The following is a 21,300-nucleotide window of genomic DNA, read 5'->3' as shown; positions in this document are numbered from 1 at the left end:
ACGCTGAACTATTCTCTTCAATCGTCGTTGGTCCCGTTCTCGCAAGATCTTTTTCCGGCCGCAGCGATGTTGCAGATTTGATCTTTTACCAGTTTCCTGATTTTCACGGTACACTTGTGAAATGTTCGTACGGGAAAATCCCCACTTCATCGCTTCCTCGGAGATACTGTGTCCAGTTTTTCGTGCGCCGACAATAACATTACGTTCGAACTCACTTAAATCTCGATAACCTGCTATTGTAGCAGCAACAACCGACCTAACAACTGCGCCAGACACTTGTTGTTCTGTATAGGTGTTGCATACCGCAGCGCCGTATTCTGCCTGTTTACATATCTCTGTATTTGAATACACATGCCTATACCAGTTTTTATTTATTTATTTATTTATTTATTAATTTTTGCGCTTCAGTGTATGTGCACTCTGCCTGGAAAGCCTGTAGCTCTACCGAGGTTCAGCAGTTGTGGTTTCTGAAGCACACATTATGGGGTTTCTGTGGCCTATATATGGGCGACTTCCCCGTCAGATGCAGATGGTTGTCAGATGCAACGCCAAAGCGTAATAAGACCTGCTATTGTAGCAGCAGTAACCAATCTAACAACTGCATCAGACACTTGTTGTCTTATATAGGTGCTGCCCACCGCAACGCCATGTCCTGCCTGTTTACATATCTCTGAATACGCATGCCAATACCACTTCCTGTGGCGCTCCAGTGCATATTTGAAAGCAAAAACGGACAAAAAGTGATTTTTCGAAAGATGACTATTCAGTAACCAATTGGAAACTCATAAACTCGCTTAGAGATCCCCACCAGTGATCCTGAGGGGCGAGCTGTGAAATCGAGGCACAGTCAGCTTACGCGGACGCGTCTTATTTCACGCGCTGCACCTCCGTAACAAAGGCTGTGCCTAACAAGCGGCCAGTTCCTGTACGTGCGCACTCGCCTCTTTAGAGTGTTGCGAGAGCGACGGCGATGACGCGACGGCCGACGCCTGACGCCCGGGAGCGGGGCGGGGGCCGCCGCTGGCGGCGCCACCACGTACTGTACGGCGCTAGCTGCCTGCCTGCCCGTCTCTACATATATAGCACGCCGCCGCCGGCCTGGCTCGCCAGTGCGCCAAGCTCCACGACGCCAGACCAGCTACGCCGCCGACATGAACCCGTGCACGGTAAGTCAACGCCCACGCCTCGCTCCGGGTCACCACCATTCTCACCACTTATTATCACCTCTTTAACCCTTGCCTTCTCTCCTACCAACAGTGCTAGACAACACTCTGTCACCACTTCCTTCTGCCCCATTCTAACTCCCCCGCTCTCCCCCCTCCCCTCCCTCCCCCTCACACTTCATACTCTTGAAAGAACCGCCCCACTCTCCCTATCATCACTTACGGACTTGCTTCTATAACCGTTACGTGGCTGATTTAATATTTTTAAACACCAAGACACAATCTCCTGGTATTGTAAGCCATCTACTATGGATTCAAATGGTTCAAATGGCTCTGAGCACTGTGGGGCTTAACACCTGAGGTCATCAATCCCATAGAACTTTAACTACTTAAACTAACCTAAGGACATCACACACATCCATGCCTGAGGCAGGATTCGAACCTGCGACCAAAGCAGTCACGCGGTTCCGGACTGAAGCGCCAGAACCGCTCGGCACCGAGGCCGGCTACTATGGATTCCACTACAAATGTAAATGAAAACTAAAGATTACGAATAGATATTTGCTTCGTTATATTTTTTCCCAAAAATATTCTAACCATCTGAAAAAAGTCACATTTCTATATTAACTACTGGCTTCAGTCATCTGACTTCACAAAATTATTGACAATAGCATGCCTCACAACTTCTTACTTTGGCGCTAAATAAAAGGATAACCATTCTACATCACTGCCGTTATTACTAAAGCTGTTTTTATTTACTTTGGCACTACAGTAAGAACGTTGCGCTGCAGCTTGTTGTAAACAATTTATGGCACCTGAATGTGATCAGATTATTATAACCGGTAAAAAACAATTATTCAACCAAATTTCACTACGTCAAACTGGAACACGTGATTTATTTGGTATTATGTTGTTTTATTGAAAAATTTTTCCAACGTATTTGATGAATTTATGACTGTCAACCTAATTCGACTGTAGCCATCATCGGAATAGCATCATATACGAAAGTAACATGTCAAGTAGTCACTTAGAACGACTAGAGTTAGTTGAAGTGTCCACGATGGACGCTAGATTACGACATGACAAATTACTCTGGTAACAAGATACGGAGTCCTGATAATGACTCACTGAAGACGAAACCACAAAATTTCTTCAGAACAACCGTGAATAAAAAAATGGTTCAAATGGCTCTGAGCACTATGAGACAACATCTGAGGTCATGAGTCCCCTAGAACTTAGAACTACTTAAACCTAACTAACCTAAGGACATCACACACATCCATGCCCGCTGCAGGATTCGAACCTGCGACCGTTGCAGTCCCGCGGTTCCTGACTGGAGCGCCTAGAACCGCTCGGCCACCGCGGCCGACAACCGTGAATAAAAGAGATTTTTTTATCTGATATTTGCCCATTTACGTTATTATTGATTTGTATGTCTCAAGCAGGATTTAAATGAGGCTCATCGACGTGCTAGTCGTTTAATATGCTTTTGATGAAAGTTTAAGTTACAACATAATGTCGTGCAGGAGAGATTGTAATACGAATACTGAGAAATTCTATTTTGCCGCTTCTTGTCCATTTATAGCAAGAGTCCCCTTGTTTTAATAATTGTTATTAATTTTAATAATTGTTATTAACGATGGAAAAAAGCGATGGAAAAGGTATACTCACTTTCGCTGAGATTTGCTGCTTTCATCCATGCGCGTTCCTTCTAAACAAGGCCAATCCCATTCCAGTAGGGCGAACTACTTAAATAGCCTGTCGAAGACCACGAAGAAAAGCTAGAGGAATTATGTACTCTCTTCGCAACGACCGTCCATTGACGAAATCACTGACGTACTAATCTGACATGACATGACATGTCGTATGAACAAGAAAAACTAATACGTAAGAAGCAGATAACTAAGGGGCTAACGTTTCGCCGATGACGGCGTTGATAGGGAGAGAGAACAAATCGACACTACAGTAGGAGGGCTGATAGTGTAGTGGGCCGTGACTTTCTCATAGGCACTATACCCGCAGTACCGCGAACCGACGAACAAACAAAATCTGGGAGGCTGTGTGGGACTTTTAATCCCACCCTTCCAGAAAATGTGACCAGTGCTTTAATTATTGTTAACTCGGTAATAGCAATACGTGTTAGGATGCTCGCATTTTCCACAAAGGTAATCTATTAACTGATGAAAAGTACTGTAGAACGATCTATAATTTCTATTTCATTTTCTTCTGCTGTCTACTGTTGCCTAAGATGACGTGGTGAATATGTTTCGATAGTAAACTAACTTTAGATTTTCATTTGAAAACTATCGCATATTACTAAAGCACATCCATATAAAGGCTGTTGCAGCACTTACATTGCAAAATGTATTTGAAGAATATCCTTCTTACACCCAAACCTCCAGATGTCAGACAGTCAGATAAATACCAAACTTGGTATATCGACAGAACATCAATCTAAACCCCGATACAGTTTGTGCTATGTGCTGACCTCCAGAAGAAGGTGCGTAAACGGTAGGTAGCAAGTAAGACCTGACCAGTGGAGCACAGAGAGGGCAAAACTGAGAGCCTCTGCCTTAAAGATCTGCCGTTGGGCAGCCGGTAGAGCGGTTGTTTTTACCAAGGATCACGGTTCGAGCGCTGGTCATGCCAGTTCCTGCACGGTAGTATTTGTGAAACTGGGGGACGGCTTGTTACTGGCAAGTAAAAGGACTGTCGGGGCTGTAGAAATCTTCTATTTATAGTCTTATCAATAATTAACACTTCCCTGCGTGTGTTGGAATTGTTTCTTTATTCTCCTGTTCCGATTGTTTAGTTTATTATGTGAAACTATAAATGTACAGGTTTGCTGCTCTCAAATAACGAAGCACAAGCAGACTGCCAATAGAACATGGCTACAAAGTTCTAACTGTCCTTTTACATGTCAGGAACACGTCCCATATAACCGTTTGATATATACTACAGCACAGAGTATAGTATGACCAGGCCTCGAACCCATGACCGTTGGTACGACAAACTAACGCTCTACGACTTTCTCAGAGCTCTTCACGGCAGACGCCCTCTATTACACTTTTCCTGTGCTCCACGGGTCATGTGTCACTTGTTACTTTCCCTTTACGCACGAGCTCCTTGACGACAGCTCATAGCACAAATTGTATCGAAGTTTAGATTGATACTCTGTCGGTTTCCAACGTTTGGTACCGATCTGACCGTCTAACGTCCGGAGGGACCGGTGTCTAGTAGTCTCTCGGTCGTCTCCGCGTCCTTGGTCAAGGTCGCTTCTCGCTGCACTGACTTCTGAGACAAATGTAAACGTCGACAAAAAGTTTACCGCATCTCTTCTCGACAAGCAAACCTTAACTCTTTTACTAGCTTCTTTTTTAGATTTTTTTTTTACTGTAGTATTTTCGATTTCCATATCTGCACTAAGGCAATGGAAAGAATATGGCCTGCCTCCGCTTGTTTCCGAAATAACGGAACCTCGGTTAGGATAATAAATTCCACTGCGGAGAGGACAAGAAGAACATCCGCTTCGGGGACTGGACCCGGATCTCCAGCTTTACCCGCCGTGGTATGTCAAGGTTCCCTCCGTGCCATCTTTTCATCGCCTCGGTAAATGGCTCGTTGTGCAACAAGCTGTCTGACACAGCTCTACAGTGAAACTCATCATTGAGTGCCCCCTCCCCATTCCTCAATTTTTTCTGTCCTACGTCTGAACCAGTATCCAAATTTACTACAAACAACTCTAAAAATAGGTGGCAGAATATTATTGTCTCCGTGCAACAAAGCGTTATTTCTGTGCTGTCTAGTTTTCCTTTCTTCGAGAGTGATGTGAACTTAATCATTTGTGCTCACGTACTCTGTCAGTGTTCTGTCACTTTCATCAAGCCATAAGTGATCACATACTTCCGAATACGTTACGAGGTGAGCGTAAAATTGAATCATGATAATCTCACTGTACAAACACATTGTTAATACGATTCCTTTTAAACGACCATTGCTTGTCTTGCCGTTATTACTTTAAGAAAAAAATCACCCTTATTATTCTGTCTCATTGATTTTATTTGGATTACAACAAATTTTTGCAATTTTTACTGTCATTATCATTACTCTTACAATATAAGATATATTCGCTTGCTTTCCATGAAAACCTGATGCCCCAAAGCTGTATCTCTCCCTATTTTAATGATCATTATTGGAAATTGCAGTTTTGGGTTTTAATGAAAATTATACAGTCTATCCTTTTGACCTGAAATGTTGTACGTATAGATATCTTCACGAACTTTCTTTTTCGTTTCTGAATTTTTCCTCTCTTTAGATCTATGAGAAAAACGTGAAATTTTCTCCATTATAGATATCACAAAGAATCTGCTCCCATTTTGGAAGCGTATCTGTAACAAGTTACGTTGTCGAAGTATTGTGCACGGACAATGCTGGTAACCGCCAAAATCGAGGAACCTATGGGGCAACGTAAGACCGCCAACAGGAAAATAAGAAACTTTACAGATCTATAAACATTCAAGATTCGCAGCGGAATGTATTACAGCATATTCAGATCGACTAATGTAACATTCTGAAATAGCATATGACATGTTACCAGCAGCATTGACAAAGAGGTACATAGACGCTATTACAAATATGAATTTGGTTGACATATTGACGTTTCGTGTGTTCTGCCGGATACGAGTCTCGTACGCACATAATATTTCGACGGTGGAAGTAGATTCTGTCTGATATCTATACTGGCAAAAAATTCAGGTGTATTCTTTGATTTTATTGGTGTTTGTTACCTGGCTTCCAGAACTTTTGTACACTGACATCCTTGAAAACTGTAGCATCCTGAAAAGGTTTTTCATGGACTTAATCGTTAATTACTAAGGAGGTTTTTTACGGAATGGGGATCTTTTTCGTAGTCACGTTGTGGTACACTCATTGCATGAACTACAGTATCTTAATAGTTTCAATGAAAGTACCCGAATACATATTGGTGGGCATTAACAAGCGGTGTGTCCACCCTTCACCTGAACTCTGCTGAGGAATACTATCAGTGATGTATCTGAATGTCTGTTACTCAAGAGCCGAAACCAGAGAAGATACGTCACGTTGGCGCTACACATGATTGCAGGCAACATTCTCCAGGCATTCGCCAAACCCAGACTCTTCCATCGGATTGCCTCAGAATACAGCGTTTCCAGTCATCCAGTGACCAGTAGCCTCATTCATTACTCCACCTCAAGCGTCCCTTAACATTGGCTACAGAAATGTGTGCGTTGTGAAGAGCTGCTCGACCATTAGGCAGCATTCTTTTCGACTTACTGCTGATAGACGAACTTCTGGTAGTGCTTTCGATCTCACGAATGATTCCTATTGCTGATTTCAAGCCATTATTTACAGTCACTCCCCGGAATGCTCGCCGTTCCTTGTCCATCAGCGCATGACGTCTGCCTGGTCCTTTTTGAGCTGTGATTGTTGCTGCATGTTTCAACTTCACCTCACTGACAGTCGACTTGGGCTGGTTTAGAAGGATTGAGATGTCCCTGATGGATCTGCTACTCAAGTGAAATCCAGTGACTAGTCCACTAGTCACTGAGCTCTCCTGATTGAATCATTCTGTGTTACTACTTCTTTACTGAGAATGCGATAACTTGCGCCTCGTTGTATAATGGTTGATCCACCTCTTTGGCATATAGTGGTTAATTCCGCATTACATAGGGGTTTCTGCGTACTTTTCATCATATAGTATACACATCGAACACTGTATCAGAATTACTGCAGTGACATGAAGGCTTAACTAAGTCAGCGCTGTGTCTTGTATGACCAGAAGTCGGCTTCCATTTCCCTAACGGTGCTCCCGCGTCCGGCCTTTCTGATTTAGGCTTTCCGTGATTTCCCTAAATCGCTCCAGGCCAATGGCGGGATGGTTCCTTTGAAAGGGCACGGCCGACTTCCTTGCCCGTCCTTCCCTAATCCGATGAGACCGATTACCTCGCTGTCTGGTCACCTCCCCAAACAACCCAACCCCAACCTAACGGTGGACCTTGTCCGTGTCATTGTTTAGATGTAGTGTTTCTTGGAAAGCTGAACTACAGACTGCCGTAGAAACTGCTGCGAGGAAGAGCGCTCGCGTCGCCAGAACGAATGGTGAGTTGGGTTGTTCCTACTGATACTGGCGGTGGCCGTCGGGGTTGTGATAGACTTTAGGTATCAGCGCATTTGGTCGCGGCCAGACTGTAGGTGCCCGATGCACTATGAGCTGTTACAAGCAGTGTTCAGTGAACAGAGTAACTCGAGTTTGCCGGCCGCGGTGGCCGTGCGGTTTGGCGCTGCAGTCCGGAACCGCGGGACTGCTACGGTCGCAGGTTCGAATCCTGCCTCGGGCATGGGTGTGTGTGATGTCCTTAGGTTAATTAGGTTTAAGTAGTTCTAAGTTCTAGGGGACTTATGACCTAAGTTGTTGAGTCCCATAGTGCTCAGAGCCATTCAAATATTTAAAATTTAACTCGAGTTTTCAGATTTATGATGGTAACCACTGTCCACTGTCACCAGTTGTGTCATCGGTTAAAGGTCCCATTACAACAGCAAGTAACTGGCCAATTGTACACTGATCGACTGCACTCAGTGAGCATCTCTATCAAAATCCCCTTCTGACTAAGGATCCCGGAGCCCATCGCCTACATGATCATTTCTGATCTCCATACGCTGTAGGGCACTAGGATTGGTACAGGAACACCATCACCGGACCGCCATGTTTCGCCGGCGAAAGATACGGAGGTCAGCACATAGCACAAACTGTATCGGGGTTTAGATTGATACTCTGTCGATATACCAAGTTTGGTACTTATCTGACTGTCTGACATGTCCAACCATGTGCATTCGTTTATTCGCCTATAGCACCACTCAACCGATCAGCAAGCCGCCCTCTAACGGCGTCACTGTGGTTTGAGGATCATTCTGCAGACACAAAGGTGCCCCTGTAGATTCCCACATTAACTTAAATCATTTATACTGGACACATGTGAGATGACACGGTGGGATATGCTTGCCTACACCCATCTCCGAACGCATTTTGTGAGCTGCTGACCATGATAGAGCAGTCACGGATTGGAATGAGACTCCAACACCAATGATGACTCTTGGAGGCCACGCTACTAGGAGAAGCATTCTTCGTCGAAAAGAGTATATTTCCTACAATCCAAGACATAGAATGTTGGTTTCCGCAGTCAGGCACCCTACATTGTCTTTCGATTACATAACACGGGCATTGTTTGCAGTGCCATGAAATGAAATATGACGATTACGTCAATGTGAAAATCAGAGGCTAAATCACGCTTTTTTTAAATACCTGATAGGATACCTGCAACATTCTGCATAGAGTACGCGAAAGGACTTTCCCGTCTTCTGGCAGTAGGGTACTCCCGGTTGCTGGAGGAACTAAAGGAACCAGATGATGTGAAAATGCACAGCTAATTTACAATCTCGAGAATGCTTGTCGAAGTAACGCGTGCATATACATATATATATATTGTTTGTGTGTGTGTGTATACACTGAAGAGCCAAAGAAACTGGTACACCTGCTTAAGATCGTATAGGGCTCCGCGAGCACGTAGAAGTGCCGCAACACGAAGTGAAATGGAGTCTGAAGTAATTCTGGAGGAAACTAACATCATGAATCCTGCAGGGCTGTCCATAAATCCGTAAGAGTACGAGGGGTGGGAGATGTCTTCTGAACAGCACGTTGCAAGGAATCCCAGATGAGCTAAATAATGTACATGTCCTGCTAGTTTGGTGGCCAGCGAAAGTGTTTAAACTCGGAAGAGTGTTCCTGGAGCCACTCTGTAGCAATTCGGGACGTGCGGGGTATCTAATTGTCCTGATGGAATTGCTCAAGTCTGTCGGAATGCACATTGGACGTGAATGGTTGCAGGTGATCTGACAGGATGCTTAGGCACGTGTCACCCGTCAGAGTGGTATCTAGACGTGTCAGGGGACCCATATCACTCCAACTGCACACGCGCCACACCATTACAGAGCCTCCACCAGCTTCAACAGTCTCCTGCTGACATGCAAGGATCTTGAATTCATGAGGTTGTCTCCATAACCGTACTCGTCCACCCGTTCGATAAAATTTGAAACGAGACTCGTCGGACCAGGCAACATGTTTCCAGTCACCAAGAGTCCATTGTCGGTGTTGACGAGAACAGACGAGGCGTATAGCTTTTTGTGTCGTGCAGTCGTCAAGAGTACACGATTGGGCCTTCGGCTCCGAAAGCACATATCGAATATGTTTCGTTGAATGGTTCGGATGCTGACACTTGTTGGTGACCCACCGCTGAAATCTGCAGCAATTTGCGGAAGGGTTACACTTCTGTCACTTTCAACGATTCTCTTCATTCGTCGTTGTTCAGGTTCTTACTGGGACTTTCTCCAGCCGCAGCGATGACGAAGATTTGATGTTTAACAGGATTCCTGATATTCACGAGTGTACACTCTGGAAATGGTCATACGGGAGAATACCCCACTTCATCGCTACCTCGGAGATTTGCTGTGTTCCTTCGCTTGTGCGTCGACTATAACACCACGTTCAAACTCACTTAAATCTTTATAACCTGTAATTGTAGCAGCAGTAACCGATCTTACAACTGCACCGGGCACTTGTTGTCTTATATAGCCGTCGCCGACCGCAGCGCCGTATTCTGCCTGTTTACATATCTCAGTATTTGAATACGCATGCCTATACCAATTTACCGATTTCTTTGGAGCTGCAAGAGGATAACATCGAGAATTAAGTCGCATAGAGCTCAGAGCCATTTGAACCATTTGATAACATCGAGAGCTCCATGAGGCTGTCTGCGGATGATGCAACTATATCTACTGAAATCGCAAGGATTCAAGAATCTATCGAAATGCAGGATAAACGGCGGGAAACATCCATTGAATAACTGGGAGTATGGATACGAAGTGATTTAATTTGAAACGGCCACTAAAACGTAATGCTAGAAACGTCAAAAGTCAGACTGAATTTTCAGGATACGCTGTACTCCAGCTTCCAAAACTCCAGTTCAGCCAAAACTTGAGCATCACTTTTCAACCTGAAATCCTTACAGGTAGAGTACATCCAGATAATACGAAGAAGAGCAGCGCCTTCCGTCACGAGTAAGCTCGATAGCGTCACGGAGATGCTAATCTATCTCCAATGGCAGATGCTTCGATAAAAGGGTTGCACATCGTGATGTGGTTCACTGTTAAAATTGCAGAGTGCATGATTCCAGAAGAGTCAATCAGCATAATGCTGCCTCCTACATGTATCTTGTAAAAGATCATGAACGTAAAATGAGATATACCCTCCGTCACACACGCTATGGTCGCCTATAAAATATATATTTAGATGCAGATGTCATGTATTAGTAGGGAAATAATAGATTAGAAAGGCAATGCCGGCCTTCATTAAGTGCCACTTACTGCTGATGCAATTTTCACAAACGTTACTGTTTAAATAACGAAAATTTAATCACTTTTATAACATTTGTACCCTTGCAGAGATTTTCATGTTATTTGCCAGTGATTACATATGGGTCAGGTCACATCATTATGTTTCAGATTATAGTTCTATGTCTGTTGTGAGAGACCTTTCTTCCAATTACGCAGTTAAGTAATCTGTGTTATTAGCCTTGCTCATGGAGAGTAACGCTAGGCTGTTACCGATGGACTGGTGATGCAAGGCAACAAATAAGCCGGTCAAGGACGTTCTTCTCGTACGCGTTCTACCTGTAACTTGCGTGATACGAATACGAAGGGGAATGAAATGAGTTCAGAGCTACTCGCGAATGGAAAGAAATTTTAAAATTTTTTCCGACTTATTCCATGCATAAATACTGCCGTTCTTACCAGTTAACTACTAGTGAATAAAACAATGCCTACAGAAGGTTTTTTGCAGCACTGTTGCAATAGTAGTGTATAGAATCCAGAAGAACCCTCGTTACAAGCAAGCAGGCAAATGGGAATGGTGGCAATGCATGTTCAGTCACTAACGCATTGTCCACGCAGTTGATATTAGCTGTTACTAACAGGTATTAACACAGCAGGACAAAGAAGAAATAGTTCTGACGGACAGTCCACCTTCCGCCGCACAACATACTTTTCTTTGTGGAGTACAGATGTGTATGTTAGACTCTGGCGTCTGGTGACACTGAAAGGATGGAGGGTTAGAATTTAAGTGTCCCTCGTCGGTAAAGCCAGCAAAATCTATCGTGTCCTTCCGAGGAGAACCGCACCAGCATTTGGTTTATGTGAAACAAGACATGGAATATCTAAATACGCATGTAAGCGAGGGGATCTGAACTATCGTCCCCACAAATGTAAGTCCAATGTCTTATCACCGGTCCAGTTCACCCCTTGTCGGGATTAGTGGAGCAGCTTAACGAAACAAATCTATGTTTCCGTAAGAAAGGCCCCTGTATTTTTAGGTAAGTACTTTAGGGTAACAGCTAAAAAATTTTATCATGTCGATTGGACCCCACTTGAGTGCTCTTAGCTGACCCGTTTTCCATCTGGATAAATGGGCTCTATAGTGTAAATTGGTATCCAAACCTCGTTTCGTTAGAAACCTGTGATCGTAATACTTTTTTGCTTAAGAGCCAAAATTGACATTTTAGGGATACTCTGCGGGCCGCATAGGAACTGGGTGGGAGGGAGGAGGGGGGAAATCGGACGGTGGAGAGGGGAGGGGGAGGTGGAGGGGAGGGGGGAGGGGGAGAAGGGGTTATGTGGTCGCTCAATCGCTCGAAGAGAAACCAAATTTTGAAATTTACATATTATAAAGAATCACACCAAATATTTTTAAGTGAAAGAGAAAAAACATATTGGAAGCACATTCCCTCTGAAGGGTTACGTAGGACCTGAGAGGCTACTACAGCTAGTGCCATCACTACAGGATCCGATGTCTGGTATCCTGATTTTCTGGCACGTTTTCTAGGAGTCTTACTATCTGAAAGAGTACCAAGCGCTAATAGCAGACCGTTTTAAATCTCACGTTTGTATTAGGCCAAAATAACAGAAAAGAGACTGTTTTAAATAATATAGCTTAATTAATTTAAAAGTGTCAGGAAGGGATGGAACGGCAGATGATAGCTTTGTACATAACGGGGTTTATAAGTCAGTTTTATCTGTTGCATTATGATGATATCTTGAAAGTAACTAATTCTTATTGAGATGAACACATTGACCACTTTTCCCGACGAGCCGTTCGGCCACTTCTCTTGTCTGGACAGCATGTCAGCATTAGGGATCCACAGAAGACATTATCGCACTGAAATAATTAACAAGATATTACGTTTGCAAAAAATTATTAATCTCCATACAAGTGAGGCAACTAGAGTAATATAAATAATTATCTTATATCAGGTGACCCAAAAACAAAAAAGGTTTTTAGTAAAAAATAACACAACAAGCTTTCTCTGTCGGTCACACCAACGACAGTGACGATGTATATTAGAACAACATAGTCTGACCACTTCTCGGCAGACAGCAACAGCCTTCAGTGAAAAAAATATACAGTGACCCCTTGTCCCATCCTGTTCACTTTACCATACCTACCCCTACCGAGCTTATTAATAATTGGCAACCCACATAAATTAGCTAGTTCTGTTAATTAATAACAGTAATTGCAGTGTGAGACACAATCACAAAAGTTAACTAGAAATTCTGAATATCATTATTGTTTTACTCATTGTATTTTATTACAACAGCCTTAATTTTATTTCATATTACTTGCTACAAGCATTCAAGAATCCATTCCACTTCCGTTTTACATTTATAACATAGCAACTGATCTTAACTCACGGCTGAATTCAGCAATGTCGTTTAAAATTAAGTACTTCTTAAAATATTACTGTCTTTGTAAATAAAGATTTTTTTTGTTATTGAGCAAGAAAAATACACTCTCAGGAAGCTCTTAACGTTGACACATTTAGATTCCGCTGTTATTATAAAACACGGCTGAGAACCGTGGGCCGCACGAAGACACGATTCGGGCCGCAGTTTGACGACCACTGTTCTAAAGGGCATACTAAAGGCAGACTCAGAATTTTCGTGCTCCAACAAGAAGTTGAACCAGCGACTTCTCGATTTCTAGATACTCACTCTACTGTTACACCACATGGCCCGACATAAAACAGTAATGAAGGAACCTAATGACACATTAAAATTACATACCAGTCCAAAACTAGAACCGGAAACAATGTCTAAGCGAAAAGCATCAGTTTTTAAAACGCTAGACATCTGATTAAGTGGAATTTCATTTAGTCCCTCCTACAACCATGGTTTGAGTATATAACTGGGGTAATTGATGGTAGATTTCCGTAACTAAAGGTCATAGGTCATAAAGTTTTTCACCCGTATTCTCTATCTCCGGTCTCGCCAATGTTGTAACTTTAATGTCATGAGTCATCATATCTAACCCGATGATATGGCTTCGAGGCAACAAAACCGGTCGTTAAATAAATTGTTTGCTAGAGTATGCAAGAGGTTATTATTGAAGATATCTATCTCCATTGTATTCGATATCGACAAACATAAACACTAACATCTCTGGCTTTCTAATCCGTACCTTTGTAGGACACGACTGCTATCTCAAGCAGCTCAGATCAAACGTTAATTTCAGTCATCAAAAGTTCTGGCTTAACCTATGTTACCTCTCTTTGCTCTACCGTATTGTTCATTCAGCTAATTTTTTTTCCAGTGTCCCTAACTGGACAGTGAACCTGGGCACCCTCTGGATACAGAAAGAGAATTCCTACACCTCAACTTAAATAGACAAGACACTCTTTACTTCTTTAATTACCTTATAAGATGCAAAATTTTTTAATAGATAATACAAATATGTTGAGACAAGACTTGAATCGAATGTTACAGATAGCACCTGGTTAAAATAGGAGAAAATTATTAGTCATGAAATCTTTGCACAGACCATCGTGACATTAAATTGAACTGACGTCCGTAAACGGAAAAATAACGCTTGTGAAACGGTATCAGCCGTTTGTGTGTGAGTATTACAAACGGGCGGCCGGAGTGGCCGTGCGGTTCTAGGCGCTACAGTCTGGAGCCGAGCGACCGCTACGGTCGCAAGTTCGAATCCTGCCTCGGGCATGGATGTGTGTCATGTCCTTAGGTTAGTTAGGTTTAATTAGTTCTAAGTTCTAGGCGACTGATGACCTCAGAAGTTAAGTCGCATAGTGCTCAGAGCCATTTGAAGCATTTTTATTACGAACGGTCTACGAGCAAATCCTTAAGTCACGTACCACGTAGCCGGACTCTTAACTGTGCCACGAAGGAAGAAAAAATTATAGCCTCACTAAATAAAGTCGAGAACATAAATGCAGTGCAAGCAAAATAACAATACCTTGAAATCATTTTACATGAACTTTGTTTCCACTTGCAATAAGTAAAACACATCGAGGGAAGGTTTTTCAACAAAAGAAGTGTTTAAAGGACGTCATCTTCCGCATTATGGTTGTCATTCGGCTATTGTAGCTTCGGCATAAAGCAACTGTCAAGCATAACATGGTATAAGTAACGATATCCTTGAAGAGTTCTGTCGCACTTAACAGAAATAGAAGTAACAGTTGTGACCAATAACACACGCAACACGGTGCCTTCACTTGTGCTGTTTCTCAGGCGGGTTGAAATATAAATTAATTATACTTAACAGCAGCCGTAAAGCAATAGCGAAGTAATATCTTCTACAGCCATAATCATAAATAACTTTCTTTGGAAAATTCATACAGCCTACTGCCCCGTATTACAACACGTTAATATCAAAACAAGTAAATGCCGCGCCTGATGTCCTAATGTTTTCTTTTTCCCAACATCCTAAAGTTCAAACTCGTAAGTGGCTAAGATTATCTAAGTCGTACTCCGCGTGCCTCACGTTCACTGCATTTCTGCGCGTAGCCTGTAGCAACTGTACCGTTTTCTGCCGTATTTCCCATTCGCTTTCTGTTCGACACATTAATACCGCGGCCAAGACGACTGATTCACCACTCGCCAATGCCGGCTGCAACAGTTGTTACATTTTCCAACAGGAGCGGCCTGTCCTGCACTCACGTGCTGACTCGCAAGGACTGCTAAATACACATTGAACGTCGCTTCGGCCCACAATCAGTTTCACGACAGAGGCAGCTGGACACCTGAAACTGCAATCCATTCGCTACTGTGGCGTATACCGTGGCAACAAAATGTTTCATAGCACTCACCTTGCTCACTCTCATAACTCTCTCCAGGGCTGGAGATGGAAATCAGTCCCAGTTTCGCGTCTCGTCGACATTGTTGCCATTAGTGTACTAACTCGGACAAAGAGTTGCGCTCTTTCGAAGGTCCCACCATTCACCTATAATCATCAGGTCAACTGTGGAAGTCCTAAATGACGATTTTGAGACGATGGTTTAATACTCTTTCCCCTAGAGTGTCTTAATGACAGTTTTCTGAATCACCTTATTGACCGAACATAAACATGGTTGTGGCCAAGCGTTTCTAGGCCCACACAAAGGATGGGGCCCCTCCACGCCCACACCAACGTGGTGACCAAACCAAAAGTTCTACTGTCACCTCCGTAAACATGTTAGTTTTTGAATCAGGCGTCACAGGATGCGGGCTGTGATGTTGTCCATGCGTCTGGGTAAGATTACTCATTAACATGGCCCATCAGGAGATAGAAGTGGTCGAAAACGATTGAAGGGTAGCGGTTGTAAGGGCAGAGGAAGAAAAGTGCCAAGGCAAGAGCCAAGAGAAAAAAACCTCTGCGACAGTAGGACGGGTAGTAAGGGCAGTAGCGGCTTGCTATCTGCGACAGTGCATGCAAGGTGTGGTTGTGTTAGTTCGAGGTATCGTGCATCGTTACCTTTGTCGTTGTTGGAGCTTGTTGCGGCGCTTGCTGCTGTTGCTGCGTCCCTGCAACAGTTCAAGGTCGTTGTGGATTAGTGGGCGATCGGTCATAGATCGGCTCACAGACTGTGTAGGGGGGGGTGTGTGGCTGGTTTGCGTGCTGTGTACAGCACGGTTTCCCTGCAGTTGCCTGTTTTTCGGCTAGTCGCACATCTGGGTTTCCAGTAATTACTGTGTTGCAGGGGCTCGCCAGTACTGTCGTGTTAGCGTTCTATAGACCATAGATGTTCAGTTCCTAGCTAGTAATGTCTTTGGTCTGTTATGCTTCCATCTATGGTTGTGGTCGTAGTTACCCAGAGAAAGGATAAACGGGTTGCGCGAGTGTCTCGTGTTATTGTACAGTCGTGTGGAGAGTTTTTGGAATACCTGCAAGATAGTATCTAGCCGGTATTCCCGGTGAAGGTCCGCGATGCGTGTGTAGCGCGGAGCGTTGCTTATGATTTTGAGTACTTTGTTCTGTATGAGCTGCAGACGGCGCAGGCGAGTTGGCGCAGCGTATCCCCAGACAGGGGCTGCGTACGTCATCAGGGGTCTAATAAGTGTCATGTACATGGACCTAGACACCCTCCTGTTCAGTGTGCTACGCCTGTTAAGCATAGGATAGAGTTGTTTGAGCCTCGCGTTAGCTTTGTTGGTCACGTGTTGAATGTGGTCCCCCCAGAGTAGTTTCCTGTCCAGCCAGACACCGAGGTATTTGACCTTCTCGCGGAAACGTATTGGGCGTGTGTGTAGTGTTATTGGGTTGCAATGCTGATGTTTGCGCAGTTGCTTCGGTCGTCTAGTGAACAGAACGGCCTCGCACTTGTCGACGTTTACTCTAACACGCCATTTCACCAGCCAAGGCTCCGCCGTTCTGAGTGCGGTCTGTAGTCGTGAGTTAATGTTAGACGGCTTCCAATCTTGCGCAAGGATGGCAGTGTCATCCGCGTAGATTGCTACCGTCGTGTTATGTGTAGCTGGGAGGTCGTTAATGTAGAGGCTAAACAGTAAGGGCCCTAGGATACTTCCTTGGGGTACTCCTGCCTGTATACCATGTCGTGTCGATTGTTTGCCCTGCACGTCGGTGTTGAAACTCCTGTCCGTGAGATATAAGTGTATGAGACGTACGAGCCCGTCGGGGAACCCTGCGTCACTAAGTTTGCGTATTAGGCCGTTGTGACATAGACGATCGAAAGCCTTTTCGATGTCCAGGAACACCGCCCCAGTTGCCTTGCTTGTGTTGTATCCGTGTGTTATGTATTCAACGACGCGGAGGAGTTGTTGTGTTGTTGAGTGGTGATTCCTGAAACCGAATTGCTCCGGTCTCAGGGTGTCGTTTGTGATGCAGTGCCCGGTGAGTCGTTTTAATATTACCTTCTCAACGATCTTGCTGAGCGCGCTCAGCAGACTGATGGGTCGGCAATTTTGTGGGAGGGAGTGGTCGTTCCCCGGCTTCCTGAACATCAGGACCTTGGCCGTCTTCCAAAAGGCGGGGAAGTGTTGGTGCTTGAGTATGGCATTCGTAATGTGTGCTAGGTAGTCTACAGCTTTGTCCGTGAACTCCTGGAGGACACGGTTTTGAATGCCATCGTGACCAGGGGCCTTCCTAGCGGTGGTATGCATGATGGCCCATTTGATTTCTGCTGTACTAGCTTGTCGGATGTTGTTGCGCGCTGGTTGGGCCAAGATGCGTGTGACCTCCTGGTCCGTATCATGTGTGAATGCTGGGTCTGAGGGATCAGGTTAGGTGTGAATGACGCTGCGAGTGTGAGGGCCATCAGTTCCGCTTTTTCTTCCGCAGAATATGCTGGTCCGTCTGGCCCTTGTAACGTGGGGGTGTACAGTTTCTCCCTGGTGAAGTGTCGAGCTAGCTGCCACACGCCAGGCCGCGTGGTGTCTAGCCCTTCGAGTTTCTGGTCCCACTGTTGTGTCTTGAATGTTCGTATTTTTTCCCGGATTATACCCTGGAGCCTGTTAATGTGCCGTTTGAAGTGCTGGCGCCTGGTACGCTGCCAGTGTCTCCTGAGCCGGTTCCTCATTGAGATTAGGCCCAGGATTTCCTGGGGCAGGGCAGCACTGTGTTGTTGTGGCGTGCGGATTGGTATGGTGTTGGCTATTGCGTCCTGGACGGCGCCGGTGAGGGTTTCGACTGCCTCGTCAATTTGGGCAGTCTCGTTAATCGCGTGGGTTGGTGGGATGCGACTGTCAAGCGTTTCCTTGAACTGGGTCCAATTCGCGCGCCTGTAGTCTACCATCCTGCGTTGTTCCATGTTCTGCAGTGTTTCTTCAATGTACAGTATAACGGGTTGGTGATTTGAGGGCAGATCGTTTTCAACGGCAACGTTGAGTGTCGTTGTTATGCCCTTGATGAGGGCCATGTCTAACACGTCTGGCCTGTGTCCCCTCCGGTAGGGAATGTGCGTTGGTTCGGTCGGCGCTAGTGTGATGTAGTTTCGTCCTAGTGCGTGTTCGTATAGTTTCTTGCCGTTGGAGTTTCGTATTCGTGAGTTCCAGTTCGGGTGTTTTGCGTTAAGATCTCCAGCGGCTATTACGCACGGTGATATGTTGAGTATTGTGCTGATGTCGCGTGTTTTGATGTTTTTAGGGCTGTTGTATACTGACACCAGTGTAGTGTAGGCTCCGTTGAACATGACCCTGACGGCGGTTGCCTCTAGTTTTTCGAGTTCAGGGAGCACTATGTTTGTGTGTTCTATGTCTTTGTGTATGATGATGGCTGTTCCGCCGTGACCGGAGCCGTCCGGCCGGTCGGTACGATAGGCGCAGTAGCCGGTGAAGTTTAGTTGGTTGCGTGGTTTGAGCTTAGTTTCGCTCAGCAGTGCGATAAGGATACCCTTACGCTCCATGAGCGCGGCTAATTCCGCCCTTTTGTTATTGATCCCGTCTGCATTCCAGAACAGGATCTGTGTCAAAGTCTGGTTGTTTGCGATGGGGGCGGGGTGTGGTGTGTTATCCACGTATGTGTGTAAACAGTGTGGTGAACGCTGTTTGTATGGCAGCCCAGTACTGCCCAGGTTGAGCAGTCGTGAGCTGTGTGAAGAGTGTGCCGACGGCCGCCCAGATCTTGTGAAGGATCTGGGTGGTCGTGTGACGGGGGAATAGTGTTTCCAATAAAACCCCAAATGTTGTGTTGGCGTTGTGTGTGTCGGCCTGTGGCTCGGTTGTGGTGTTGGCGGCCGCTGGTGCGGGTGTTGGCGTTATGGATGGGCTGGCGCTTGTGTTGTTGTTATGTGGAACATTTTGAGGTGCCTGTGTGTAAAATGTGGTGGGGGGAGGAGTAGTGTGTGTGCTGGTGTCGCTGGCTTGCTGACTGTGTGTCTGTGTGGCATTGTTTTGTTGTCGCTGGGTATTTTGTTGTGGTGCGCGTGTGTTCCCGCTCCTGTTTCCACGTGTTCGCCTACGCCTTCTCTGGGTTTTTGGTTCTTGGGTTCCCTGTGTTAGTGTGTTTTCTTGTGTGTCATGTGTAGGTTCGCAGGCAGTGGCTACAGGGGGTGGGGTCGTGTTGTTTCTGGGGGCTGGTGTTGGTACCGGTGTGGGTGCAGTGTCGTGTGTTGGCTGAGACGATTGTGTTGCTGTCGCAGCGGTTGTGATAGGTGCGTGTGCTGGGCGCAGAGGTTCCGCGGCCTGCACTGCTCCTCCAGGGCGTGTAGCCATGGCGAGCGACACTCCGTTCTTGACAGGGTTTGCTGCGGGCCTTGGTCTTGTTATGACGTTGGGTGGCTTCGACTTGGGTGGTTTTTGCGCCTCTGCGCCTCTCTGTATACGTTACAGCCCCTGTAGTTGGCCGCATGGGCTTGGCCACAGTTGGCGCAACGGCGTATGTTTTCGTGTATTAGTGTGCATGCGTTGGATGCGTGTTTGCCAGCGCATCCGCGGCAACGGGGTGCCAGACCGCAGCGGAGGCCCGAATGACCGAACCGCTGGCAGTTGTTACATTGCTGGGGGACCTGTGGCGGTTCGTAGATTTCTACCCTTACGTCCATCCGCAGAAGGCTTTTTATCTGCAGAAGGCCGCGGGAGGCGGCCGTGTCGGCCATCTCGACCAGGTAGTGTGGTAGACGGTGGTGGGAGCGGAAGCCTGTCATCCTGGAAGCACTTTTGCAGTCGAATCCAAGGAAGTTAAGCGCCGCTTGTACTGTATTGTTTGGGGTGTTGGGGTCCACTCCCTTTAGGCACTACAGTCTGGAACTGCACGACTGCTGCGGTCGCAGGTTCGAATCCTGCCTCGGGCATGGATGTGTGTGATGTCCTTAGGTTTAAGTAGTTCTAAGTTCTAGGGGACTGATGACCTCAGCAGTTAAGTCCCATAGTGCTCAGAGCCATTTGAACCATAAACATGGTTGACATCTACTGAAGCATTTAACCTGTGTGCTGTAGTAGGACTCGAAATCTAAAGGTTACATATCGCGGATAATGATAACCAATCAGGTAAGCCAGGCGATCCGCCCCACAGTTTCGATTTCTAGTGCGTGCGAAAGTCAAATTTCTGTGCCGGAATCCAGTTCAGGCACTTTTTATTAATGAGAAAATTTCACGACAGCGTTCACGCCGTATGAGAAAGATGTTTTCTAAGAAAAAGTAAATTGTTTAATCAATCCCAAAATGCATAATAGCCGTGCGGAGTGGCTGCGCGGTTTGAGGCGCCATGTCACTGATTGTGCGGCCGCTCCCGCCGGAGATTCAAGTCCTCCCTCGGGCGTGGGTGTGTGTGTGTGTTGTTCTTAGCATGAGTTAGTTTACGTTAGTTTAAGTAGGCTGTAAGTCTAGGGATCGATGACCTCAGCAGTTTCGTCCCTTAGCAGTTCACGCACATTTGAACATTTTTGAAATGCATAATATTTTGAGTGACTTTTGTATTATCTCCGGTGAAGAGGTCTCATACGAAGCTGCCGAGAAATTAATGTAACACAAAGATCTCACTCTCCGGTACAGAAACTTGCAGTGATGGTTCCAGTGACAAAAACAGAGAGACATACAGAGAGAGAGAGAAAGAGAGAGAGAGAGAAGGCATTAGAGAGGTAACAAAAAGATGTCGGATGGAGAGACAGGCTGGGGAAAAATAGATCAAAAGAGGGGAAATATACTGCCAGAGGTTCCCAGTCGTTCACAGGAAGTTGGACGAGACGTGGCGTTAGGCTAGCGTTACTAGAGCGCCGAATGGGGCAGTTGAAGGAACGTTGGAAGAATATGTCTTAATCATCGAGCT

The 21,300-nt window shown here is 45.5% G+C and overlaps 1 protein-coding gene across 1 annotated transcript in view; it reads left to right on the top strand.

Moving 5' to 3' along the window:
• Positions 1-1,059: 1,059 nt before the first annotated feature.
• Positions 1,060-21,300, top strand: part of LOC124711368 (endocuticle structural glycoprotein SgAbd-5-like) — a 58,228-nt gene continuing 37,987 nt past the window's right edge. The window contains exon 1 of the mRNA XM_047241411.1: positions 1,060-1,166. Within this exon, the coding sequence (XP_047097367.1) occupies positions 1,152-1,166 (15 nt within the window). The 5' untranslated portion in view covers positions 1,060-1,151. The remainder of the gene's footprint in view (positions 1,167-21,300) is intronic.

Source organism: Schistocerca piceifrons, chromosome 8 (assembly GCF_021461385.2).
Source record: "Schistocerca piceifrons isolate TAMUIC-IGC-003096 chromosome 8, iqSchPice1.1, whole genome shotgun sequence".
NCBI classification, from domain to species: domain Eukaryota; kingdom Metazoa; phylum Arthropoda; class Insecta; order Orthoptera; family Acrididae; genus Schistocerca; species Schistocerca piceifrons.
This window is presented reverse-complemented; position numbering and strand designations above follow the sequence as displayed.